General features: G+C 41.2%; 1 protein-coding gene across 2 annotated transcripts; it reads left to right on the forward strand.

Annotated features, from left to right (window-relative positions):
* The first annotated feature begins 236 nt into the window (after positions 1–236).
* cpne4b (copine IVb) lies at positions 237–27,080 on the forward strand. Of its 2 annotated transcripts, none has more exons than XM_003444030.5 (16): positions 237–614; positions 4,238–4,428; positions 9,123–9,302; positions 12,897–12,968; positions 13,254–13,328; positions 13,906–13,989; positions 14,085–14,174; positions 15,847–15,945; positions 16,232–16,318; positions 17,993–18,052; positions 18,147–18,280; positions 18,526–18,580; positions 18,815–18,866; positions 19,484–19,617; positions 20,042–20,278; positions 26,112–27,080. In XM_003444030.5, the coding sequence occupies exons 2-16, from the start codon at positions 4,258–4,260 to the stop codon at positions 26,241–26,243; spliced, it is 1,662 nt and encodes a 553-aa protein (XP_003444078.1). In that variant the 5' UTR covers positions 237–614; positions 4,238–4,257; the 3' UTR covers positions 26,244–27,080. The 2 variants fall into 2 exon arrangements, with proteins under 2 accessions (XP_003444078.1, XP_005478705.1); XM_005478648.4 differs by having other exon boundaries at positions 241–623.
* Positions 27,081–27,601: the final 521 nt, after the last annotated feature.

Genomic DNA, 27,601 nt, shown 5'->3' on the forward strand with positions numbered 1-27,601 from the left:
TGCAATTCCCAGCAGGGAGAAGCAATAGTGGCCTGAATATAAAATGTGAATATTAGCAGCCAAATAGGCCTCACGCAGATTGAACGGCTCTCTGCTGGGCTCAGAGTGAACCTTCGACTGCCAAGCGGTCTCAGGTGTGTGGTCACCGCCTATTACAAAACCAGCGAGGCGCATCAGAGCTGAGAACCGTGCATGCGGTTCACGAGTGCGGCAGTTCATCACAGCAACCGTAAGATGGCGCCGACACACTGCGGTGGAAAGCCGCAGATCCCCGGGCACGGCGCTCTCTCAGTGGCCCCCGATGGAGCCAGCGGATTACAAACTCCTGTTAAGTGGCGCACCGTCCTCCTCCTCCCCATCTTTCACCTAGAGTAAAGCCAGGCGGACGGAGCGCCTCCTTACCGAGCTCGAACTGTGGGAACTGGGAATCAGCGCTGACTGTCAGCGGCCAACCGGTCGAGCTCTGCAGTGTAGGGGGATAGAGAAAGAGGTGGTGTGAGGGAGAGAACATTATAGATAAAGACAGTGAGATGGGTCCGGAGGCTGTGAGGTATTCGTGATTGTCAAGTAAACGGCGGTGAAGTTCTCCTGCTCCGCACGGATCTTTTCTTCAGGTCGGTGAGGTGAGTTTTCTCTCTTTGCTGGAGCACCCAGGTGGTTAATGTCTCACTCACGGGTGGTGTGTGTTACAAATATCCGCCCCCGAATATTTTTCTGTATTGTCCTGCAAGTGACATATACGATGCGTGTGTTAATGTTATAGAAAGAGGAGAACATGAACAGCTTGCGGGACTTTGTGGGTGCATGAATTGTTCTGAAGAATGAAACAACCCAGGGAGAAACTAATAAACCTACAAATACTATTAATTTTTAACACAATTGTTATTCTAAAAAAAGGGAGTTGGGGTATTCTCTCTTTGAAATAGTGGAAACCACGGTGCAGGCTTCACTTATAAGCCTCTGCTTTAATTGTATTCTCCTGGTGTGCTATAAGAGAAGATAACCTCTGTGAGAGGAAGAGATCCATCTCATTCCCCGGTCCCTCTCAATTTTCCTCTCTCCCCTCTGCTTCATTCTTTCTCACTTGCCTGCCTCACCATAGTTATTTCCCTCACTCCATCCCTCTAATCCTCCCCCCTTCTCACAACCTCTGTCTTCCTCACTCTCCCTATCCTCCTTCTCTGCCGGCTCTAATAACACTGCAAGTTTGCAGCACCAGAAATCTTCACTAGACTATAGCTTTTCCCAGTCCCAGCCAGCTTTTAGTTGAAAATGTCCCCTTCACCTCCAGTGGCTGATGGTCTTTAATTGGTTGCATAACATGCCACATGCCTCTTTAGGTTGTGCTGCTTGTGAAGTGGCTGTTACTCCCTTTGCTTGATAATCGATACGTAACGGAGCAATTACAGCACTTGAGTGTCAGGGACCTTTCTGTGACTGAATCATTGATGCCACATCAGTCACAGTCACTGTACACATGTGCATTTGTGGTGAGCGGCTACATGCACAGAGTCAAGAGTCATCAAGGCGCGAGCTCTAACGATGTTACTGTATATGCAGAAAAAGGCTGCTATAAGTTAGGTCATTTTTGCTCATGTGCTTTCTGTTAAATATTTGAAACAAGTTTCAAATTCTTTATTTGAACAAACATGAAAAATTATTACTGTATTAAAAGTGGGCTCCGTAACACATAAACCCTCTTGACAAAAACACTTGTATCACTCTGTGTTACCTTAATATCGCTGTAAACAAGATGGCAAATCATCGAAGCCACACTGAAAGATCTTGTGGTGAAGTGTGATATGAAAATTTGCTGTCACCTCTGGATATGTGCAACGCATGTGACAAGTGAGGCAGATTCTGCACGCCGCCCTCATACAGTAGATCTTGCTGGAGAAGTCTTCCACATCCACACTTCACTATCAGTGTCATCTGCTGTCAACCGGAACAGAGAGACATCTGCTCTTTCCCCCTCCCGCATGCACGCACACACACACACACACACACACACACACACACACACACACACACACATTATCAGGCCGTTATACATACACAAATGTATGCCCGTGCACGTGGACATGTACAGCTAACTACACGTCACTCACTCACGGGTCTGTTGTAAGTCACACACCTGCCCTTTGGCTCTCTCCTCCGTCCATTTGTCTGTATACACCCCATTCGCTGCGCTCAGCTAAAAATAATCAGCACCACACACATGGAACATGAATTATGGAAGAAACGAAGGAAAGAGAGAGAGACATTCAGGTCAGAGTCAGACCCAATTCCAACAGCTTCACTCCCCAAGGACGACACTACTAGACCACTCCATTAATATGCAGTTTGTATCATCTACCGCATCAGACCTGTGGTTATCCTTTAGTTTGGACTAAGTGGACCGAGGCTGCCCAAGGGTTCACCCTAAAGCTTTATGCACATTACAGGCTGTGAAGCTGATCCATACATTTTCATGTGATTAATTATGCATGTGATGCAGTGTTTCCAATATAACACTCATAAATCTAAAGCTTATTATAAATAAGTGTTAGCTTTACAACCAACATCAGCTGCTGTAACCTTTGAATAAAGAGCTTATATTGCTGCTTTGCATTTTCAATATGCTTGCTATTCTGTTATATATATGTATATATGTATATCAAGAATTATTCAAGATTTTTGGAAACACTTTCTATAAAACGTTGCCCTCCTACTGTATATCCCTATATAATGTGTGGGCTTAACAAAGATGATATAATGGGAGCTTCATTGCTTCATTGCTAAGCCAAGGTTGACCTGCCCTGGTTGTAGCTTAAAAGAGTGGTATTGATCCTCTCATCAGACTATTGACAGGAAAGCAATTAGTTCCCAATATGTTGAAGTACTCCTTTAAAGACTCGGAAATGGTGGAAATGGGTGAAGAAATGCAGGGGAGTAAAGCCCACCATATCCCAGTACACATACAGTACTGCAGGTTAGGTGTATTTGAAAGATGAGACGGTTGTCATTTATTAACTTTCCAGCAGTGTATTTCATAAACTACTGAGTACAGCTGTTTATTCTGCTTCTTGTGCCAGAGACAGTATTGGCATTTCAACCAATGGAGTCAAAGCACTTATCCCGCGCATCTTTTTCCGCATTATCTTATGTAGAAAGTAAGAAAGTGCATGTCAAACAGGACACATAAATGCCAGTGTGGATATATGTGACATGCCAAATCAAGCCTTACTAATTTTGACTTTACAAGCTTTTACTTTAAGAACTTTAAAGGTGTAATTCCTCAAACAGGTTCAACACACTAATAAGGAGTGGCAAATCGAGTCTGCAGAACCCACACAGTCCTGAGAGTAACTTTAAACAAAACGCTCATGTGGGTGGTTGATTGATGCATAGAGTTATCCCTTTGAACATGTTAAATATTATTCTGATCATTGCTGGTGTTGGAATAGAATAACTCACCTTGACTAAATGGAAGGTGGCAGATATATTTGGGCATTTTTTTTCTTTCTTTTTTTGTCGTAATGATGTGTCACATTCTTGCAGAGTGTAACTATAAGACGTGATTCATTATGAATGGTTCGTTTCACATGACTATGGCAAAAAAAGTTTTCAAAAAATCTCTTTGTCACAGTAATTAGATACTTGACAATATTCTATTTAGGGATGTGAACATTATACACGCGGCGGAAACCTGAGGAGAAACCCGGCAATATATTCTGGTTACTCAGCAAAGCTCACTGTATTCCTGTGAGCGTGCACACCAGTTTGTTTGCATGCATGTGCTTCCTTGTGTTCCTCAGCATTATGCATACATACATACATACATACATTATATTGTATATTTGCATTAACATTTGTAAATGGACTGCCGTGCAAATGTGTGTTAATGCTACACAATACATGTGCATTTGTGGACCTTGCCTGTAATTCAGAGGTTTAGAGTCCCTGACCTTGAACAGTTTGAGAGCTGTTTGCTTAGTCAGGGCCACTGCATCTGCTCATGTCAAGGCAAAACAACAGTGATAATGTACTGCAGTGCATGTGATTTTTTCCTATCTATCTATCTATCTATCTATCTATCTATCTATCTATCTATCTATCTATCTATCTATCTATCTATCTATCTATCTATCTATCTATCTATCTATCTATCTATCTATCTATCTATCTATCTATCTATCTATCTAGTTACAAAGTACAAATCAACCCCATCTTTTCTTCTCTTTCTCTTTCATTTCAGTGTGTGATTGCGCGTTCAGCATGAGTAACATCTATGAGTCTGCAGAGGCCACGCTGGGCTTCATCAGCTCTCCGTGCCTGACCAAAGTGGAGCTGAGAGTGGCCTGCCGGGGGATCTCGGATCGTGACGCCCTTTCCAAACCTGACCCGTGTGTGGTGCTGAAGATGCAGTCACACGGCCAGTGGTTTGAGGTACAGTAATTGGGTGGGAGGAGGGGTGAGAGGTGCGCCGTGTAAATGTTTGATAGCCAGAAAATAGAGGTTTAATGGTCAGGCGGAGCCATCTGTGGAGTGTTTATTATTCTGAAGTGTCCTCTCTCGTGATGCTGATTCTACCCAGGGTAAGACACTCTGATAAGAGCTGCAGGTGTCCGAGAGTCTGTACGAGTCTGTACGTAGGCGCAGTTTCATATCTCATTGTTGTTCTGTTATAAATTAGATTGCTATTTCAACTATTGCTTTGGTGGATCATTTTCCTTTTACTCTTGTCGTGGGGGTCCACAGAGATGATTGAACAGCCCAATGTTATTCACCTAGTAATATAACATTGTGACCTCTATATTTGGGCTTTGAACACTTTCACAAATACTTTAACTTTGGTCTCTGTAATATTTTCTTTTGCTTCTAATACACACTTGACACATTTTTCATTTTCAGTAAAAGCCGTGTCACACTCTACACACTTTGCCCATGACCTGATGTGTGTGACTGTGGGGCTCAAGTGCATTCATCATCTTTTCGGGTTCTGTGGCAAACAATTCCTTATGAATTTCTGCACTTGAAATTACTCAAGCATGTAATTGAATTCATGTTTGACTAAATGATTGCGTGTAATCAAGGACCCGAGCTATCATGCAGAGCTGTGATTGTGTCGCTAACCTTCCTCCTACTAAACTGAGAGTTATGTTTGGTTCTTATAAATTATGGATGTTAATCGTCAAAGAGGTCACCAGAAAGCATGACTATTGTCGGCTGGGTTAAAGAGTTTATTTATCTATCCAAATATTTCTGTCATCTAGGAATTGAAAGTATAATCTTAAAGCACATTTTTTGCAGCATTTCCCAAAACAGCTCATACATGGAGCAACGTAATTAACCTTTAAAAGGCGTATGTCATGGTTTGTCTGGCCGGACTCAAACGTAGGACTCTGGAATGAAAGTTCATTGAGTTTATTTCCAGTGTTGGTGCAGCTAATGTTACATACAAAGTCTGTTTGAAGTGCTCAGTTCAAAAGTCCAATCAAAAAAATCAAGTGGAAGAAGGTTTCCGTGAATCCAAGGCCATCCTAAGAAGAGACACATTAAAGCTTCAGCAAGTAAAGTGAAACAGAGACTTACAGCAAGGCCACATGGAAACTACTGCCGTTATAACGCTCAGGCGAAGACTGATTGTCAGGTCACAGCTTAAATAGCAAACAGCTGATTGCTAGATGATCCAGGAGGATCCCGCCCCTGTAAGGCAGGTAAACACACTCACACACAGAGGAGCAAGCACACAAACAGAGAGAGAGAGAGAACAAAGGGGAGAAACAGTGGAGACGCAGAGGAGGACTGGAGGACCATGACACCGTGACTCACCCACAGCCTTTAATTCATGTGTCGAAATGAGGCTTTTGTGTCAGTGAATGAGTCATCGCTACCAAAATAAAAAAGTTCTTTTGACAATGTGGAAAGCAAGGCGGTGAGAAGTTTAGATATTTTGTCAGGATGACGGTGGCCTTAAGAGGTGTCTTTTTCTCACCTTCACATTTCCTAACTGCCTGATTTTTAAAAATATTTTCACGTATTTTGACATTGAAGGGCCACTGATAGAAAATTTTATTTTTCCGAGAATAACTGACTTCTTGTTGACAAAATGAACGCAGATGACAAGAGCACAGGTTTTACAGTCATTGTAAAATACATGTAATGTGAGAGGAAACATATGTTGTATTAATGTAGGGTCTTTATCTTACAAAATAAAAGCACCTTGAGGCAACTGTTGCTGTGATTCGGCCCTATACACATATGATTGGATTGAAGTGTACAAAAATGAGGCAAACTATGATGACAGCAACGGAAAAAATGAACATTGACAGAAAGCTGCACAGATTAAAACATGCAAACTGTCCAAAAGTCTCAGCAAGTCTTGCCAATTAAATAAACGATTCTGCATGTAGTTTTACAATCATACAATTCGATCAAACTGTAGCACAAATAGCCTACTATTTGTGTACTGCTAAAAAAAATTAATGGAACTCTCTATTATTAAAGTACAAGACAATTCTGGGAAACATAAACCATTAAAACATTAAAACCATTTTACATGCTTCAGTGTAAATGAAAGTGACAACAGGTTTGCACCTGTTGGAGACACAACAAGAAGACCATCCCCAAATGTAGCAGAAGGTGGCCACAGACTATTGCTCCCTTGTTATTCTTCCTGACTGATTTTTAGCTAGTTTTATAGTCCATCTCCTCCAGGATGGCACATTTAAGTTCATCCCTCAGCACAGTCTCAAGAGTGAGGAGGAGATAGCAGGAGACAGGCTGTTACATGAGGAGAGCTGGCCAGAGCTGTACAAGGGCATAAATCTAACCTTTGTGCACGGAGGACCATGAGGAGCGCCGCCAGAGCCCTACAAAATGACCTCCAGTCAGGTACTCGTGGATGTTTCTGGCCAAACTGTCAGAAACAGACTACTTGAGGGTGGGGCGAATTTCTGCTCACAGCCCAGCACTGTGCAGCTGGACAGCCCTTTTCAGCACTCCTCGTGCAATCGTCTGTCTCCTGTTATCGCCTCCACTCTCTTGAGATTGTGCCGGGAAATGCAGGAAAACTGGCATGCACGTATGTGCCATCCTGAAGGACTACGTGTTCCTGAAATTATGGGCAGTTTTGCTCGTCTCTTTTACAGTAAGAAAAAGAAGGATTGTTTAACTTTATGCTTTAAAGTGTGTTTTTTTTTCCCCTCCACGACTCAGATGCTTTTCAAGCCTTTCAAATGCCATCTCATACTCACACACAAAGCATTTCTACTGAAGCCAAAGACATGCTGAAGACTCACAAGCGGCGACATCAGCGTTGAGATGAGGAATCAGGGCGATGTTGCAAAAAAGAGGATCTTTGGTTATTTTTAGTTTTCTTTCCTCTGCCTTTGGGATGGACAGACATACAGTATATGGAGCGAACAGTGTTCATTTTAAATATGTAGCTACACACACCCACGCATCCGTGCAGATCCTTCCACATTTGGTGCTACACTGTCCCACTCAGCAGATGTACGTTTACGTATGTAAATTCACACGTGGAACTCGTTTGCACAAACTGTCAGCGACACGGAAGCTGCACTCCCACACACACACACACACACATATACACCACTTTCCTTTTCCAAGATTGAGTGCTCTGAAAGTAGTGCATCATTATTCCTCCTTTGGAGACGCCACAAAAAGCTTTTGTACGGCACAGTGCTGCGTTTTTGTGTCATGCCTGCGCGTCTGTGTCTTCATGAGTGAGTGTATGCGTTACAGTAAGCCCCTTTTGCAGAAGTGTGGGAATGGGCCAGTGTTATCACTGCCCATCAGATCCAGAGTGTCTTAATTGGATAATTGTTGCGAGAGAGCGTGTTTAGGCCACTGGGTGAGTGTGTGTTTGTGTGTTTATGTATTCATGTCTCTCGATGCTTTAATGAGTTGCCAGCATATTGAGAAAAGCATCAGGAAAAGGCCAGCATTTGTGTGTCTGTCGAGCCTGCTGGTGCGCTCTTCACTTTTGTCTGTGTTTGCGTGCGTTCGCGTGCCAGAGGGTTATCAGCCATAAAAGGGAGCCAGTCATTGCTGCTAGTGTTAGATAGGTTTTGTTGACAACATCGCAACATACTTTTCTTTTTGCTTCCTAATCCTTTGAGCAGTCAGAGGGATGAAAATGTGAGATCAATGTTACAGCTGCAGTCAAATCTCTGTGTAATCAAACAGCTCGGGTGATTTTTAGTCATCACGAAAAATCAATAGCCGCAGTTCTCAAGTTGATAAGTGTAAACAATGTGGTAATGGCTATTTGTGGTTATTGCCGCAATTCTGAAAAGTCTGTTGAGGTTCGCAATCAATGCTCAGCGGCAGTGTTTCTGATGTACAATTTTCATACTTTAGTTCACTTTGGAAAGAGCATAAAAAATCCATTTAAAGTCAGACTGCCTGTAGTAAAAAGCACAGTGTTATGAAACTGCTTTTTCAGAAGAACCATAAATGATGTTCTTTAATGAAATTTCGTGAAAGCTTGAATCCAGTGTCCACGTGAAGAAGAATAATCAGGTTTTGCCGAACGTCTTGATATTGGTTTTCTTTTTTCACCAACGCACATAAAAGATCTCAGTGATATTGCTAAAGGTTACGAAGAGTTCATCAATTCAGATTCTGCTGTTTGAATAAACAAGTACTTATATAATCTGTAAAAAGGGGTACAACAAATATAAAAATCAGTAAATAGTGCTTACAGAGTTGCTATTTATTGTTTATCGTGATAGATAATGATGACCTAATAAAATGATAAATAATTGATTTTTTTTTAACAGGGGAAGTATTTTTCTATTTTTTCTTTCTTTTTCTATTTACCAGCTCTTTTATAATTTATGTAGCCCTCTGGGTTCTTGCTGTGGCAAACATTTGCCAAGCATCTGTGTGATTTTCACAATAATCACTCTGGTGGGCTCCAGTGATTTTTACAGGAATGATTGCAGTCCATGATGATGTTTCTGAAACAAACGGAAATACCAAGTTTTCTGTTTTTAAGAAATTTGGAACCACCAGAAGTAAAACTGTTGCTTTCTCTACTTTAAGCTTTGTTCTATTAGGTGCCACAGATGCTTTAAACGTAGTGTTGTGAAGCTGTTTGCGTGTGTTTGCAGGTGGACCGCACAGAGGTCATCCGCAGCAGCAGCGGCCCGGTTTTCTCCAAGATTTTCTTGGTGGATTATTACTTTGAGGAGGTCCAGAGGCTCCGCTTTGAACTTCACGACATCAGCTCCGGCAACAATGGCCTCCGTGATGCTGACTTCTTGGGAGCCATGGAGTGTACCTTAGGACAGGTCAGTGAGCGTCTTGATTGGATTGTGCACTCTAAAGGGAGAGCATGCATGAAGCAAGCAGGTCGATTGGGAAAAGAGGTGTGACTGATGAGTGCAAACATAAGTGAAACAGTCACAATACTTTACAAACTGTTATTCCTACTCTCACCCAGATGGAAGTTAAACAAAAATAACACATAGCTCCTATAAGTCAAGCTTAAATTAAATGAAAATTAGAGAGTGTGAGGTAGGTCAGTGAATGTGAGAGGAGTTCAGAAACAATCAGAAATGTGTGTGATGTGAGGTGAAAGCATGACAGAAATGCGCTCGTAACCTCCGAACTGGATTTACCGTGTGCATCGCAAACAGTAGGTGCAGTGAAAAGCATACAAATCTTCCTCGGATAAGAATCGTCTACTTGAGTATGCTCAGTCAGCTACTCTGTTAAAACCACCAGCAGGTGAAGTAAATAATACTGATGATATCGTAACAAGGCTATTTTTTTCTCAAGAAACCTCAGGCCTTGGCATTTATGTGAGTGTAACTAAATAAGATTATTATTTTAGACCAAGGACGCCCACAGTGTCAGCAGCACTTCTTCCCCCCAGAAGGATAATTGCCCCAAACGCACCACAAAACCTGCTTAGAAACGGTTAAAGGAACGAAACAAAGAGCCTTAGACATTGACCTGGCATCCAAAACTCCCCAGATCCCAATCCAATCGGGCAACCATGGGATATATATGGAGGTCAAACTCAGCACACAACCTGCATGGCGCTAGAGATACCCTGCCTGCATTTTGGCGCCAGATGCCGCAGGCCATCCTTAGAGGTGCTGTATGCATGCCACACGAGGGAGACCTACACAGTATTAGGTTTCAATGACTAAAAAACAACTTCAGTTGTGGAAGGATGTCAGCTTTCAGCCTGAGTTCAGTTGATGCAGTGTCTGCATTAACATGCTTTCTCTGTCCATGAGTGCTTCTGATAAAAAGCCCTGAGGGTGCCTGAACTGTTTTCAAAGCCTTTATATGTGCTTGTGCTAAACTATATAGCCTTGTTATTCACTTAATGGGTTTGTGCCTCTTTTAATGAAGAAGTTGTAATCAATATTTAAAGATTTGGTTTATTTGCATTCTTCACTCAATATCCAAGAGCATTTAAAAGAAAATTGTTATTGCACTACTACTCATTAACAATTTGAATAAGTGCATTTGAGGGAATTGCTATCTAATGTAATATTGAATGAAAGGAAATAGGATGAACAGCCCAGTGTTTCCCTTATCTTTAATGTCAGGTCTGCAGTTAAAGGAAGTGTTTACTTTTTACTACTCATCAGAGACAGCATAGAGCTGGATGATGTATAACACTGACTTAAGGGTGTGAAAGCTTCTTAGAGAGGTTGTTTGGAAGCTATTGTTTATATAATCATATTATAACTCTGTTAATAACTGTATTTGAAAAAATACAGGTTATGTTTATCTTACATCATATCATTTGTAGCAATAGTGTGATCATTTTCCTTTTTCTGTGTACGATAGAAGCCCTGAATAGTTGCTAGAGCAAGCGCTTGTTGCAGATGCATTGCATCAGTAATATTGTAACAGATATTGACATGTTGCATGTAAGCACTTATACCTGCTGTAAGACTTAATTCTGTTACAATCAATGTTGTTTTTTTCTGCTTTATTGGCAGAGCAAAAAACAAAACAAAACAAAAAAAGCAACCCTGACAGCACGTTGTAGGGAAACGGAAGCAATGAATAAATAAGGACAATGAATGAGATTCTAATTATTAAATGCCTCAGTAGTGCCAGGTAATGGTGTCTAAGGATAAGACCAAACATCTGAGTGCATGCCAATAATTTTCCCTGGACACACCGGCATTGCACATGAATGCAGTGTAGGTGTCACACAGGCGTGGATGGTTTCTTTAGTTGTGGCATTAGCATGCAGTGACAGTGTGATTGCAGTAGGTTGTCCACCTGATTTAATGCATTATATGTCATACCGGTCTATACGTCTATACACACTGCACCTCCATTAATATCTACAACAGTGCCTGTGTGTATTCGTGCATCAGGGTATTTGATGTAAGTGCAGCGCCTATTATATTAGGTGCAGTACTCACCTGCATGCCTAAAATATAATTTACTTTTTTATCAACAATTCAGAGGAAGTCTGGGGTTCTGGGGTTTGACAAAAACATGAGCTGAAGTTTTGTTTGTTGTTTCCAGCTGCGAAGCAGTCTTCCCTCTGAGTTTATTAACAGCTTCATGCCGGCACCAGATTGGTCACGTCAGTGATTACTTATAATCATCTGTTATCCCTGACATGGAGATAGGATCTGCCAGGATCTATGTGAACCTTCTTTGTCAGCAACACAGACAGACTACTTGGTCTACTCGCACTGGGAACACACGATAAGCTTTCTTGATACAAAGGAAATTCTAAGTTGGGGATGTAGATATTTTCTAATGCGCGTGCATGTATGTGTACAAATGCCTTAGCTGCAGCAGGAAGGGGCTGTGTGTTAGTCGGTTGCTGTGTTTGACACATCATCGTGAGTGTGCATGCACTTGGCTGCCTGTGTAGCACGTTGTCAGGCTATGAAAGAGACTATGAAGTGCAGCTGAAGTAGAAAAAGGGAGAAATTGTGGTACCTTTGAAAGTCCTTGACAAAATAACACTACTATAAGATTTTCTGCTGGTATTACGACCACCATCATCGCCATCTTCACCACAGCAAATAACAATAAGGATAAATTGGTCGGGGAGAGTGCAAGCAGCAATCACTGCCACTTGCAGTGAAGCGGCGACAGAGCATCACCCAGGAGGCTCCAGAACTGGCTGGCAAAGTCAGTCACCCCAGGTCCACAGTATGTCTGTTGCCACCTTTTAATATTTTAATCATGAATACTATTCATATTACCATAGTTTCATGTTTTCATCTTGTTACTTCTTTTAATTTTTTAAAGATATTAATTTATTGCACCAGATGTTGGTTCTGTTTTGAATCATCCCGACACCCTGGAGGTTTGCTCGATGTCACTTTGCTCCCGTTCTTAAATGCTCTGAGATCCTGAGCAGTGAGGTTATGTTTTAGGGCTAGATTTATAAGAAATAGCCAGATTAAGTTGATAACTATGGTTTAAGGGGAGCAACATGGTGGCACAACCTTGTGAACCCTATGAACAAAATAAAATAGTTAATGTACAATGCATTGACAGTTTATTAATATTAGTGCCAAATGGGGCAGCTGTGGTTCAGGAGGTAGAGAAAGTCATCCAATAATCAGAAGCTTGCTGGCTTGATCCTCAGCTCCTCCAGTCCCCATGTGGATGCGTCCCAAATTGCCCCTGGTACATTCATTGGCATCTGAGTGCGTATGTGTAATAAATCAAACTGTATGGGTGTGTGTGAAAATTGGAAAATGTGGGTTATAGTGTAAAGCGAGTGGAAAGGCAGAATATAAATGCCAGCCAGCTAAAAAGTCAGATGTTTCAGCAGCTTTTAGAGACTCAAGTCAGAAGTAGAGCGAATATTTGACTTGTATTCTCCAGACAGACGGAGGCTGGAACATCTGAGGTGATTTTTTCCTTTCTTTTTGTTTCAGATTGTTTCACAGAGGAAACTGACTAAAGCTCTTCTCAAACAGGGAAACACTGCTGGAAAGTCTTCTATCACGGTATGGTATGGCACGAGGTCCAAAGTCAACCAAACCACGTTAAACACTCCTACACATGCAGAAATCACACACACACACATAGACACGCACACACATACCACCTCTGTGCACTCAGACACCCTGAAGATAATTAATTTGATGATGTTGCCTGTTCAATCTGTGCTGTAGCTCATTTCCATCTCATTTTCTCTCACCTCCTTCTTACATCTCCGTGTCGATCTCTCTCTGTCTCCTTTTGCCTCCCAACCTTCCCTCTCCACCCTCACTCTCTGCCCCGCTGTATAGGTGACAGCTGAGGAATTGTCTGGAAATGACGATTACGTTGAACTCTCATTCAGTGCGCGTAAGCTGGACGATAAGGTTTGTGCACTTTCAAAAATACTCTGAAATGTTGAGGTTTTCCTTAAGATATGAGGGTAATTAATACTGAAGATGTGGGTCTGTGTGTGCATGCTGCCTGGTTGGTGTGTTCGTGTGTGTGTGTGCTTGGAGAAGTATGTGGGCAGAGCTGTGGGACTTGATTATGAAGAAACTCGCACAATACACACTTGTACAAGCTGGTATTAAAGGAGGCCTGCTGAGATAGGTGGGCACCCCTTTTCCCAATAACCCTCTTTTATCTCACCACCCCAACCACACACACCGATAACTATATTAATTTTCCAGCCGGCACATGTGCGCACATACACACACATACACACACACACACACGGACATGGATGACTAATCCAAACAAGTAGTGCCCTGGGGAAAAGATGGAAGAAAGCATGGGAGTGGTGGATAAATTGGAGAGGACAGGAAAGGGATAGGTGGAAGAAACAAAGAAGAAAGGGGGTTTAAAGGGGGCGAAATAATGATTCTGTTAGTGTTCGAATGATTTATGGTGATCAAAGGGAGTTCTGAGGGAATGCCTCACATGCATGTTTTCTCTCTGAAGGATTTCTTCAGCAAGTCAGACCCTTTCCTGGAGATTTTTAGAATAAATGATGATGGCACCGAGTCGCTTGTGCACAGAACCGAGGTAACTGCGCTCGCACATCCGTGGAGATGTAGGCAGCTGTTTTAGTTTGGAAATAAACAACAAGCGTGAATTGTCTTTGTATTTATTGTGCACAGACGGTCATGAACAACCTGAGCCCAGTTTGGAAATCCTTCAAAGTTTCCTTAAACACACTCTGCAGTGGAGACCACGACAGGGAGCTTAAGGTGAGTCTGGGAATATTTTTTCTGCAACAATCATAGTGGCCACGCAACTATTTAAGTTCCTCCAGTGAAATGCAAGGCTCGTTAAGAGGGCCGAAGCCAAGCAGCACCCGAGTGCTCGCACAGCATCATCACCATCCCCCATTTTATTTATTTAAAACATAAAAAAAGAAATGCCGTTCATACAATAAATGCAGACAAAAACTTAAAATGACAATAAATAAGGTAGTTTTACCCTTTTTCACCTACGTACAAAACATGACATTAATGCAAAGGACAGCGGCACGTACAAAAAGCCTTTGTCCCTTTCTCTTTTCAGTTCCAGGAGTTAAGTTCAGGTCAGACGTTTTTATGATATCATTGTGTTATTTAAAAAGTCAGACGGGCGTTAAAGAGCTCAGTGGTTATCTTAAACTCTCGCCTTTACTTGTCAGAGGAGATCTCTTCGCCTTTTTGGAAGCAGTGGCCGCCACGTTCGCAGCGAACAGTTATTCTTTGGCATGAATAAACATGAGATTGTTCATTAAATATTCAGAGGTATCTTAACTCTGCGTGGCTCCTGACAGCGGGAGAAAGGGCTCGCACGCGCACGCACGCCGTCGGCTATGGTTTCCAGGGCTACCTGTTTCGAACAGTCAGAGCTTTAGTGAGAAATGGCAGGGCAGAGATTTCTATTCAGACAAGTGCTTTCTTTTCACCAGACTCTTAACTGACCAATGCATAAATGCATAACCCTCCTCTGCAGTGTCTCGCCGTCTCTTCCTTTGTACTTGAAATCGGCAAGGAGCCCATTTCTCCACCTCTTTACTTTTTTTCTGTCCTTTCGCGGGTCTCTCTCTCTCTCTTTGTCAAACAGTTAGTATTCAGTGAATGGAACAGAGCTTCTTAATTTTTTCATTACTCTCTAGCACAGCTCTCAGCAGTTTGAAGTGGAAGCAAGGCTGCAAAAGCGAGCGCTCGCTTCCTCGTGCACACAAATTACTTTCGCAAACACAAACATGCATGCGGTCCGCAAACGATCACACACAAACATGCACGCACGCTTTAGGTGCGGGCTCTGAACAGCTTAAGTGGGAGACAGGAAATTAGGGGATTACAGCGAGTCATTGTTTTTAATCAAGCATTGCTGGATTGCTTCTGATCGCTGGTTGCTGGGGTGACCTCATGCAAGGAGGTTACAATACAAAACTGCACCGCTGAAGGACTCATTCACAGGCATTAGAGCTTCACAAAAGACCCGAGTTTTTTCAGTCCGTGTTAACATGTGTCTCTATTGACAAACCTTTTTGAATATCATTGATTGTAGTGACTTTGCAGGACAGCCTACATATGAGAGTCTTGTGCCATCCTTTCAAATGAAAGGACTGTGTCTTTATGATGTGCTTAGCTTTGCCCTGCTGACCCTCACTTGATTGAGGAAATTTGTCTTGCTTACTAGCTTCTAAGAGCGAGTCAAACTATTATGTCGAAAAACACACACACAAGCTTAAGCCGCGTACCTCTCAGCATCCTCAGATTAATATTTCACCGCTCTGTTGCCCCCCCACCAACACCGCCTTATCAATCATTCAGCATGGCATTTCCCTGCATGCCTGCGAGTGCCTGTGTGTGTTCGTTTAGGTAACGGTGTTGCAGCTGTGCTCTAAATGAGTGAACATGTGTGTGTCTCTTCCAGTGCACAGTTTGGGACTGGGACTCCAATGGAAAACATGACTTCATCGGAGAGTTTCATACCACGTTTAAGGAGATGAGGGTAGAGCAGGAGGGCAAACAGGTGAGAAAATGCACGCTCAAGCTCCTGCACACGCTCACACGAGAGGAACAAAACAAGTAATGTTTACTCACTGACTCAGGGCCATAAATTCATTTATGCACTGTGATCCCATTTGCATCTCTGTCACTTTTATTCACATATCCTAAATAATCCTCATTTAAATAAAAGCAGAGCTCCTTTGTAATAGCTTCGCATCATTATGTAGCAAATACATAACGAGTCAAGCAAATTCCTTCTGCACTCCCTTGATACCATCTGCATAACTTGTGTGTATGTGTGTGCCTAGATCCAATGGGAATGCATCAACCCTAAATATCAGATGAAGAAGAAGAATTACAGAAACTCTGGCGTTGTCATTCTCAACCACTGTAAGGTGAGGTAAAGCTTTTTCTGTCTGCGTTCCCTCTTTTTTGGGTAACAAATGGTTATTTTCTTTATTAATTTAAATCTCAACTGACTGTTTGGGGGATTAATTGTTTGACTTTTAAAGCATCAGATAACAGTGAAAAAAAGGTGTGCCTTCTAATTGCTACTTTTTTCCTATTAATATTCATAGACCTAAATACACTATTTTTTACACTATTTTTTTACAATTATATTAAACAGAGAATGATAAATGCACAAACCTTATTATCATTGTGTTTCCGACTATAAATACATTTTATTTTGCTAGGAAAACGGGAAAAGTGTGCAGCACTTTATTGAAATTTGCAAATATACGTGGAAATGCACATATAAAGCAAAAACAGAGTTTGTGCAATTCAATATTTGACCATCTTTTTTTTTCCTTTAACAAAGCCTGAACTCTCTTAGACAAGCTTTCCTGTCATTTCTTTAAGTAGTCTTCAGAAATAGCCATTGTTCTTCTTCTTGAAGGGCATTTCAAAGCTCTTCTTTGGATGTTGACTGCCTTTTATTCCGTTCTCTGTCAAGATGATCCCACACTGCTTCAGTAATGTTGAGGTCCGGGCACTGGAGGCCAGTTCATGACTGATGGTGCTTTATTGTGTGTTTCTATCCTGGTATCCTTTTACTGCATTAGCAGTGTGTTTTGGATCATTGTCATGCTGAAAAATAAAACTGTTACCAATCAAATATTTTGATGGCACTCTTCTGTGTTCATAATTCCTTGAATTTTGATTCTCGATGCCACTGGCTGAATGTAGTGCCATGACAGAGCCTCCTCCATGTTTTACAGAGGGTTGTAAACACTCACTGTTGTACCTCTCACCTGGCCTGATTACTTGAACTAAAACCTTACAATTTGAATTCATCACTTGAACCTGTTGCCACTGATTTTCAATCTACTTCTTTTGTAATTTGGCACACCTCAGCCTTTTCACCCTATTTCGCTTCCTTAAGATTGGCTTCTTGGCAGTGATCCTTCCACTTAGACCATTTCTGGTGAGGTCTAAGTGAACATTGGATGGATCAACTACAGGGCCAGATGCATTTCTTGGGTCCTGGGTCAGGTCTTTGCCGGATTTTTTCATACTTTTTAAAGACAGTAATTTTAGATACTGTTCATATGCAGATACTGTTAATGCCTCTTTGAAAAGCCTGGAGAAGTGTGAGAGAAACACATAAGAAAGTCTGGCTATGACTGACGGGTGGCTCCAGACTTTTGCACAGTACTGTAACTATACAGACAAATGTCAGAGAAATTGCTATATTTGTATATAAAATGTATTTGTTTATTTTTTTATTATTTTCCCATTTAACAGCACTGACTGCATTATGTCCAGCTAATTTCTGTAGTGATCACCTGACTGTAGGTAGCACTTTCTGTCATAATCAGGCTGTCAGTTCACCAATATAGGAAAAGAGCCCATTACATACTTTTAATAAGAAGCTTCTTGTTAAATATAATTAAAAAAAAACAAACAAACAAAAGAAATAACTGGAAAATGGGTGGAAAAAAATGGAAAATAAATAAATGAATTAATAAAAATGGGTAAATCCAATGGAGAAATTACTAGAAAAGTAAATAAATAGTATTAGTAAATTAGTAAATCAATAATATTATGGGTTCATTTTTTCCTGACAGATTATTAAAATGTATTCCTTCCTGGATTACATCATGGGAGGCTGCCAGATTCAGTTCACAGTAAGTCCCCTCACATGTAATCTCTTTAATGTTTACATTAATGTGCCTGTTTGTGTCCGCCCATGCTGTGTGAGCGTGCGTGTTTCCATCTCAGGTGGCGATAGATTTTACAGCATCCAATGGAGATCCCAGAAACAGCTGCTCCCTCCACTACATCCACCCCTACCAGCCCAATGAGTACCTCAAAGCGCTGGTGGCTGTAGGAGAGATATGCCAAGACTATGACAGGTAGAATCCACTCCATCAATCATCGTTCCACCTAATGCTGACACAAGGGCATGCATCCAAACACAGACACACTCTGGATTTTCCCTCTGAGAATCAAATCCTTCCACAAAAGTCAGCATGAAAAAAACCCCCTCTTCATTTGCTTTATGAACCTCACAAAGCTTTTGTCCATTATTTTTACCCTTCTCTCTTTCCCTTATATTTCTTTTTTTCAATGAAATATGTCTGGTTTTTTTTTTCTCCAGTGATAAGATGTTCCCTGCATTTGGATTTGGAGCTCTGATACCCCCTGACTTCAAGGTAGGACATTTGGGAGCATGCACGTGTGTGCAAAAGCAAAGGGCAGAGTGGGTGGGGTGGGTCTAGAGAATTTATATTTAGATTTGAGATCTTTTTGGAGGCACAGCTTGCTTTTGATCAACATGAAAGGAGAATACATCTGTCAACCTGTAAATTGGACTGAATGCATCGTGCTGAGTGTGAGTGGTTTGTTGTGGCAGTAAAAAGGCCCTGTCTTTTCTGCCCTGCCTGAAGGTTTCACACGATTTTGCTGTGAACTTTGATGAGGACAATCCTGAATGTGCAGGTGAGCTACCCACACCCTTCTCCTTCCCCAAACACGGACACAGAGACGTACACACACTATTTTGCTTACTCAGGCTCGCGCAAACATTCGCATGCACAACCAAAGCAGTCCCCTGCATGCCTCTCATATCTCCCTTGCTGTCAGTCCCATATTCCTCCCTTTATATTTTTCCGTGATTTTTTTCCCCTGTTTTTGCTCCTCACAAATATGCACAGATATACGCATGCGTTCGAACACACAGGGACGCAAACGCAGCTGGGAGGTTTGTCACTATGCTGCTGGAAGTATTTCAGGCTCGCGGACACAGAGAAAAACAACACTAATCTGTATGTGTGAAATGGGCTTCTGTGCTCCTCTCTCCACATAGCTGATGTTCCCGCCGTGACAGCGTGTGTGTGTGTGTGTGCGTGCACGTGTCGTCCTGTGTTTGTGAGGATAATTCGGGAATATTTTGCACAAAATGCTCGGTCACCTCACAGTGCGGTCACATACACAGACTCTGATTCATCTTAGCAGATGCTTTTGCAAGTATGAGAACTTTTGGCTCTCCAGGGTCAGGCAATAAACAGAAAAATGGCAGCAAAAACAACCCACGTGTGTGTGTGTGTGTGTTGCAGGGATCCAAGGTGTGGTGGAGGCCTATCAAAATTGCCTCCCTAAGATCCAGCTGTACGGGCCCACCAACATCGCTCCAATCATTCAGAAAGTGGCCTCCTCTGCCTCAGAGGAAATGCACACCAAAGAAGCCATGGTGAGAGAGAGAAAGAGAAAGATGGAGAAAAAAACAAACTCATTTGGTCTTGTTATTGTGTCTGTTGATGTTTGCACTGGCACACATGGAGAGAAGCAAAAGACAAATAGTAATAAAAAGACAAAAAGGACTTAAAGGATGAATCAAAAAAGAAAAAAGATGAATTGAAAAGAACTTGGAGCGATTGATATTAATTTAATTCTGGTCATAAATTGTAGAGCAGAAATTCCTCTCTGACTTAATGCTTACTGCTTCTCTCTGGCTCTCTGGTGGATTAAAATGAGTTTTATTCAAATTAGCCCCTGACAAGAAGCCATTTTTAAAACACAAATTTAATTGAACATGTATTCCTCATTTCTCCCCCTTCCACCCACAAATACCCCTCCTTCCCCCACCCCCGCCTCCTTTACCTATGTCCCACCAGGAATACTTCATCCTGCTAATCCTGACGGACGGCGTCATCACCGACATGGCCGACACGCGAGAGGCCATCGTGCATGCCTCTCACCTGCCCATGTCTGTCATCATTGTTGGTGTGGGCAACGCAGACTTCACAGACATGCAGATCCTGGACGGCGATGACGGGATTCTGCGTTCGCCCAAGGGCGAGCCTGTCCTCCGCGACATCGTCCAGTTTGTCCCTTTCAAGGACTTCAAGCATGTAAGTGGTGGTGGTTGGGAGGGTTTTTGATCAAAAAGCTCTGACTGGTTAATTTAGCACACAGGTGTCAAACTCCAGTCCTCGAGGACCGGTGTCCTGAAACTTTTACATGTGTCCCTGCTGCATCACTCCTGAATAAAATTAGGAGGTCATTGGCAACTTGACTCCATGCTGAGGTGGCATGCAGTCAACCCTAGTCAAGTAGATTTAAATACATGTATGTAAATGTAAGTGTTTGGAAAATTGTACTGCTAAAAGTATTTTTATTGCACCATGTTCATTCACGCATGAGCTGATGTAACATGAATCAAATGGCTGAATTGCCACCTCAGCATGCAGTCAAGTTCTGCAGTCTTGCTAATGAACTACTAATTTTATTCAGGTGTGTTGCAGCAGGGACACATGTAAAAGTTTGAGGACAACGACCCTCGAGGACTGGAGTTTGACGCCCCTGATTTAGCACCTTAAAGCTTTCTTAGCAACATTAAAGCACTGGAAATTTAAGGAGGGTACTGACATGGAGGGAAGAAGTTTTGATCACTACTAAAAAGGCTATAACTGTCACTCAGCTGGATATCCAGCTGTACTACTCCAACATTCAGTTATCCGCAAATCCCATTCACTTTTATGCCTCGTGTCTAAAAGATCTTAATTATGATAGGGCTATTTTACAGCAGACATTTAGAAAAAGACACAGCAGGGAAGTACTAATGAGATTAATGGTAGTTTTGTGGTATTAAGGCACAGAGCCTTAATGTGATTAGTAACACCTGTGTATCCCTACTATTTCAAGTCAAAACGGTTGCTTTGAAGAGGGCCTATTTAAAGCACTGATGTTTTTTTTGTTTTTGCTTTTGTTTTTTACATTGGGAGGTATACGAGTCAGTCATGTCACATGCAGTATTAAATTAATGACTTGTAACAGTTTATTCTATAAAAGCTTTTTAGTTTAAACACATTTCAGTGGTGGCACGTTGATGTTTAGCGGTTTAGCGCTCACCTCACAGCAAGAAGGTCCTGGGCTGGAATCCTGGGGCCTTTCTGTGTGGATTGTAGACATTCTCCTCACATCAGCATGGGCTTCCTCCCACAGTTCAAAGACATGCCTGGGGTTAGGCTAATTGGTGATTCTAAACTGGTTGTAGGTTGTTTGTCTCTGACTGCACTGCAACAGACCGTGCTACCTGTCCAGGAAGTACACCCCTGTCACCCGATGACCGAATACAGCCCCTAGACTCCCATCCAGGGAGTCTAGGGTTCAATACATTTTCAGTGCATTTAAATAATATATAATATAATATATATAATATGCTATCTAAAACTCAAAATTAAGTATTTTAAGAAGATTTAAAAATGTTGTTTAAATTCTGGCAGAATTTTCTTTTTAGCTGTTGAAATAATCAAATACATAAATATCTTCTTTTGACTTCTCGCTTACTTACGAGGGCTCACCACAGCAGATGGATGCGCATATTTGATGTGGCACATTTTTACACTGGATGCCCTTCCTCTCTTCCTAACCCTCCCAGGGATTTGTACCTCCTCTGGGTGTCAAACAAGGAGGGGTTCACATGTTAGGTAAATGTGTTAACCACTACGCCACAGTGCCACTCAGCATGTGTAATTACCAAAAGTTTGCTGTTGAGAGAATTAAAACGGTTTTGACCATCCAGTTTTATTGTTCTCAAATCCCAGGGTGACACAATCTGGCACATTTCATCGAACACAGGATTGTTTCGATTAAAAACAGTCACAAACAGAAAGAAATGTCACTTAATTTTATTTTAGTTAATACATTTTCTTAATTTATTCTTATAAATTCTATTAATTTTCTTTAAAAATATTAAGAATAAACTGCAAATCATGGACTGAATAAATAATTTTATTATATATATATTCATGATATTTATATATTTATTTATTTATGATGCAGCGGGACACAGAAATATGCATGTCACGTCACTGACCCACATATGCATGTTTTTAAAGTAGATATAAGTACTGAATTGGTCTCAAGACACATTAATACTAAAAGATTTGGATCATGACTGGGGCAATAAAAAAAAACTGTTTGGGAGATCACTAATTATCCCCACATGAAGACAAGCTTCAGAACCTCAGCAGCTGTGCCTCCTTCTGAATAAATTATAGTTAATAAACATTTCCACTTCATTCCAATGAAAATGAATTCAAACATAGTTCTGTTATATCGCTGTGCTCGATCTGACCAAACAGACTTGAGACTCAAAAACAAATATACAGTAAATGGCAATTAATCTCAAATAGCATGCAGAATGCAACATTAAGTTTCAAATAAAATCAGACGTCTCTCCCACTTTATGTGGTTTAAATAAGTGAGGGGATATAAAATTCTCATATTACATTATATTTTATGTAATATAATATGGAAAGGCAAGTGTAAACTGAGAAAAATGTGATAGGTAAAGTATGACAAGTAACAAAATTGCACAATAATAAAATGTAATTTAAGACTAAACAAAACAAAAACACAATCAGAAGAACACAAACGTTGTGTATATATTTGTGAGCACCAATTTCGGTGTTAGGTGTTGGGATTTTATTATTACTCTGAATTTCTGGCTTGTGTGTGGGGGATATGATTACAGTATTCGAGGGATTGAAAGTGTGACCGCGTGGGCGTAATGTGCTCGGTTTGCTCGTCAGAACTCATCAACTATTGGCTATCGGCCCTCTCTGTGTGTTTGTGTGTGCGTGTTTGTGTCCGCGCCGCCTTCGTGTGTCTCTGTCGTGGCATTAATTTTGCCTGCCTTTGACCAGATGTGTTTGGCTGGGTTCGTTATGGTGAGTTTGATCTATGACAAGTCAGGAAATTAAACAATTACGCAGTAATAGAAGGAAGGAAGGAGTAGGAACATGCCGCACGAACGCGTATGAAGACAGAGAGAGACATACTGAGAGGAGAAGGAAGGGTGATGAAGAGTGGAGGATGTGAGACAGCCCATGGGTGGTGGCGGTGGTGCTGCTGGTGTTGGAAGGAGGTCAGCAAGAGACCGGAGCTAAAGACAAAAGGGAGCGAGGGAGTGTGTGACAGAGGTGGAGAGGTGATTTTCTGCTCTGTCGTTTCTTTTCAGAGGGGATTAGCAGGACGGAGCTGCTGGGTGACAGGCAGAGTGGGGGATAACAGGTAGATAGGAGCAGAGAGGAGAGAGCATGAGGCAGGGTGGAAATGAGAGGAGGAGGAGGAAGGGTGAGGAGGTTGGGGTGGGAGCACTTTGATGATGCATTGTCTCGGGGAATTATGTGAGACGGAGTACGACAGACTCTCTGACTTTGAGGATTCTGAAGTGTGAGTGCTGTGGCAGTATGTGTGTGTGCTCGTGTGTAACAATGTGTGTTAATACATGTGCTGGAAGAAAGGATAAGGATTTCTTTTCATTCTTTCTTCAGTAACATACACGACTATTTTAGATTTTACACATTTTTAAAAGACTTAATCAACTATCTACTCTTGTCATTCTTTATTAAGCATCTTCTTAATCTTTTTAATTTAGGGATTTATTTAGGGATTCACTTAATTAGACACAACTATTTAACTGTTGGTTAATACGAATATCTAATCGGCCAATCACATAGCAGCAACCCAATGCATTTACGCATGTAAACATGGTCAAGACAGCTTGCTGAAGTTCAAACTGAGCATCAGAATGTGAGGGAAAAAGGTGACTTTGAACCTGGCATGGTTGTTGGTGCCAGACGGGCTGGTCTGAGTATTTTGGAAACTGCTCATCTACTGGGATTTTCTTGCACAGCCATCTCTAGGGTTTACAGACAATAGTCTGAAAAAGAGAAAATATTCAGAACATCCACATTGCTTTGAACCGAGATGAACTTAACTTAAATAAGCACTCGTTACAGAACAGGTCTGCAGAAGAACGGTGTTCATTTTGATTTAGTTTTAATCATATTCTTTTGAATACTAAGTCATTTAGTTTTAGTCATAATTTAGTCTATTTTTCTTATAGTCTTAGTCTAGTTTTAGTCAACTAAATATCATAAGATTATTGTAGACTAACTCTAAAGTGGATTCAATTGACTAAAATATAAAGTGTAAAAGTTTGTCATGCTTTTACTGTGAAAGTTGCTCCACACGGTTTACAAAGCGTCTTATTTTCCTTGACATTAAATGCCGTATATCCACTCTTTTCTTCTGCCCAACTGTGGGTATTTTCTCATGTTTTCATAAAAAACGGGGAGCATGGGAGGGAGCCCCACCGTACCACCCGTTTGTCGGCAGCAGATGTAAATGTATGAGTTTAATCTTACTGCACAGGGAGATTATTTCTGATTGGATCACTTCCAAACTCCTCCCATCTTTCTGTACAGCTTAATCAGTTCTGATTGGATCTCATCTCTCCAGAAAATTTGTATCTTGTTTTTATTCATTGACGAAAGTGTTAATACATTTCATCACGGTTTTTGTCGCTGTGCATTACTTTTTATTTAGTTATTGTCTTGGTTTCATCAGAAAAAAAAAGTTGTTGACGAAACTACGATGAAATTCACACTGCAGAGGAGCATATCTAAATGCACAATATGATGAAGCAGATGTGCTGCAGTAGCAGAAGACCGCACCGGGTGCTACTCCTGTTAGCTAAGAACAGGAAACTGATGGCAGAATTCACATAGGCTCACCAAATTTAGTAAGTAGAAGACTGTTGAAGTGTTGCCTGGTCTAATGAGCCTTGATTTCTCCTGAAGCATTCAGATGGTAGGGTCAGAATTTGCTGTAAACAACATGAAAGACTAGATCCCTCCCGCACTGTATCACTGGTTAAGGCTAGTGTAATGGTGTGTGGGATATTTTACTGGCACACTTAATACCGACTGTGCACCATTTAAATACCAAAGCCTGCCTGGTCTCCAGTAGAGCACCTTTGGGATGTGGTGCAACAGGATATTTGTATCATGAATGTATAACCCACAAATCTGCAGTACCTGATTGTGCTATCATGTCAATACAGATCAAAATGTGTGAAGAATGTTTTCAGCACATTGTTGAGTCCATGCCATTAAGAATTAAGGCAATTCTGAAGGAAAAATGGGGTTTCAACCCAGTACTAGCACAATGTACCTAGTGAAGTGGAATTAAGAGTGTATATGTTGAGTAGTAAGTAAAAAGGTCAAATAGAGATTTAAAAGCACTGTCCATAACTGACATGAACTACTCACCAAATCCCTTCGTATAACCTAACATCCCATCTAATCTTCACTTTGAATTTGGAGAAAATAAGATGATGACAGTCACGGAATGGTTTGACTTTCATGACTTTTACAGCAGGCATCCTGACAGCTCACATTAGATTAATAATGTCAAGTAAGTGAATTTGGCTTTGTTTGAAAATGTATTTCCACTCATATTTTTAAAGTGCTTCTCAGGAAGTTGCCACAGACTTTTGTGAGCCCACCCAAATTAAAAAAAAAAGTAATTAAATCACATTAAAACATCGGAACAACTGGACTGTTTTCCACTGATGTACTTAGCAAGGTCTAATGTACATAGTTGATATTGTTGCAGCCTACTGAGTGCTTTTGTACAGGATGTGATGCACTTGTCTCTTAGGCCGTTTTACAGCATGGATGCAGTAAATATAAACCAGGCCAGGGTGTAACGGAACAGAAAGGTGAGGAGGGATGTTTTGAGGTTTTCAGATGAGCTTGTCTGGTCTCATCAGTCTCACTGGTCTAAACCTTTGGCAGCATCAAGCTCAGCAGCATCCTCGACTCAGGCATTCATGGTGTTACTGGCGTATTAGTGACCTGTCTCCTCTTGTGTCTCTGTTTGTTTTTCCAGGCCTCCCCTGCTGCCCTTGCTAAGAGTGTTTTGGCAGAAGTCCCTAACCAGGTGGTAGATTACTACAACGCGAAAGGAATTAAACCCAAGTGCATGTCAGATTATGAGTCCACAAGAACCTTCAGCCCCTGACAATGGACTGCGTGCACACATACATACAATTACATATACATGTATGAATCCTATATCTACATTTAAGTACTGTATAAAACGTATACATGTCCAAAAGCACAAGCACACACATACACAAACAAACATGTACACAAAACAATACTACATACAGTAGACTAGCTCAGAGAATTAGCTCGTTCTGGTGATACAAATTGAACTACTCTGTTGATGACTATTGCATGTTTGGCCACAGTGGCATCACCTGGGAAATTAACTACTGTATTATCTACTGTACATTAAAAAAGGTATTTATAGAAATAAGAACAGTCTTCTGAAACAGCATGCATACGCAGACCTTAGCTCACTGGGGAAAAAAATGACACTCTTACCTTATTTAGATAACTAGCAAGTGCATAGACCAAACTATCTGTCAGCATAGAACCTAACATGTGAGATGCAAAACCCGAAATGCGTAGAATTAGCATTGCAAATGTTATTTATAGGATTGATAGCATTTCTGTTTGTGTACTGCATAAATGCATGCATAATTCAGCTCCTGTTAATTCCCCTTTTCTAGTAGTTGCTTGCTAGTTATGAAATAAAGTATCTCTGTCATTTGTGTAAGATTCGGGGTTGTCTTTGGTGTTTGGGGTTCTTTTCTACAGATTTGTTTGACATTTTGCTAAATGGAATGAACAACTGAATAATTGTAATAATTTCTTAATAACCTTCTTACATTGTAAAGAGTTTTGGGAGGATAGAAACGCTTGTGTGGTAGATACTCATCTGTGAGCTGAAAATGTTTTTTTCTTCTGTATTCTGCATGTTGATTATAATAAAGACCCTTTGGTTTTCTCATTTTAGTGTGATCTCATCTTTTATGACAGGATGTCTTCCTTATAGTGACAACAAGAACATATGGTGTAAAGATCAAATACTATGTAGCAGTTCTGATAACCCCTGCCAAAGATCTAGATTTATAAGAAAATGCACATGGCCAGCCGTGTTATTAAATTAGCTCGTACTCCACAGCAGCTCCAAATGCCACACACTTTTCACACACTGATAAAAACCATCAGCCCACAGACACCTACTGACATGTCTGCCTTTCCTTCACTCGTTCCTAGACAGACGTTAAAATGCTAGAATAAATTATTTCACTAATCTCCATACAGTTTAATTAATGCGAGCCAAAGTTGAGCTGTCCTAAGAGGACACTCCAAGCGTGCCTCGGGCTCTGGCAGTCAGATCTGTATTCAGCTCATGAACCTTTTGATATCTGTTTCCCTATCATAGATAAGCCCCATCAGAAGAGACCAGAAATATCAGCTTCACAGCATAGGAATCACATAGAAACTTTTTTTTCCTTGGCATTTTGC

This window comes from Oreochromis niloticus, linkage group LG22, assembly GCF_001858045.2.
Source record: "Oreochromis niloticus isolate F11D_XX linkage group LG22, O_niloticus_UMD_NMBU, whole genome shotgun sequence".
Taxonomy (NCBI): Eukaryota; Metazoa; Chordata; class Actinopteri; order Cichliformes; family Cichlidae; genus Oreochromis; species Oreochromis niloticus.

Coding starts and splice junctions, on each gene's coding strand:
- cpne4b (XM_003444030.5), top strand. CDS start 4,258: ATGAGTAACATCTATGAGTCTGCAGAGGCCACGCTGGGCTTCATCAGC. Junction 4,429..9,122: donor CACACGGCCAGTGGTTTGAG/GTACAGTAATTG, acceptor GTGTGTTTGCAG/GTGGACCGCACAGAGGTCAT. Junction 19,618..20,041: donor TGCACACCAAAGAAGCCATG/GTGAGAGAGAGA, acceptor ATGTCCCACCAG/GAATACTTCATCCTGCTAAT.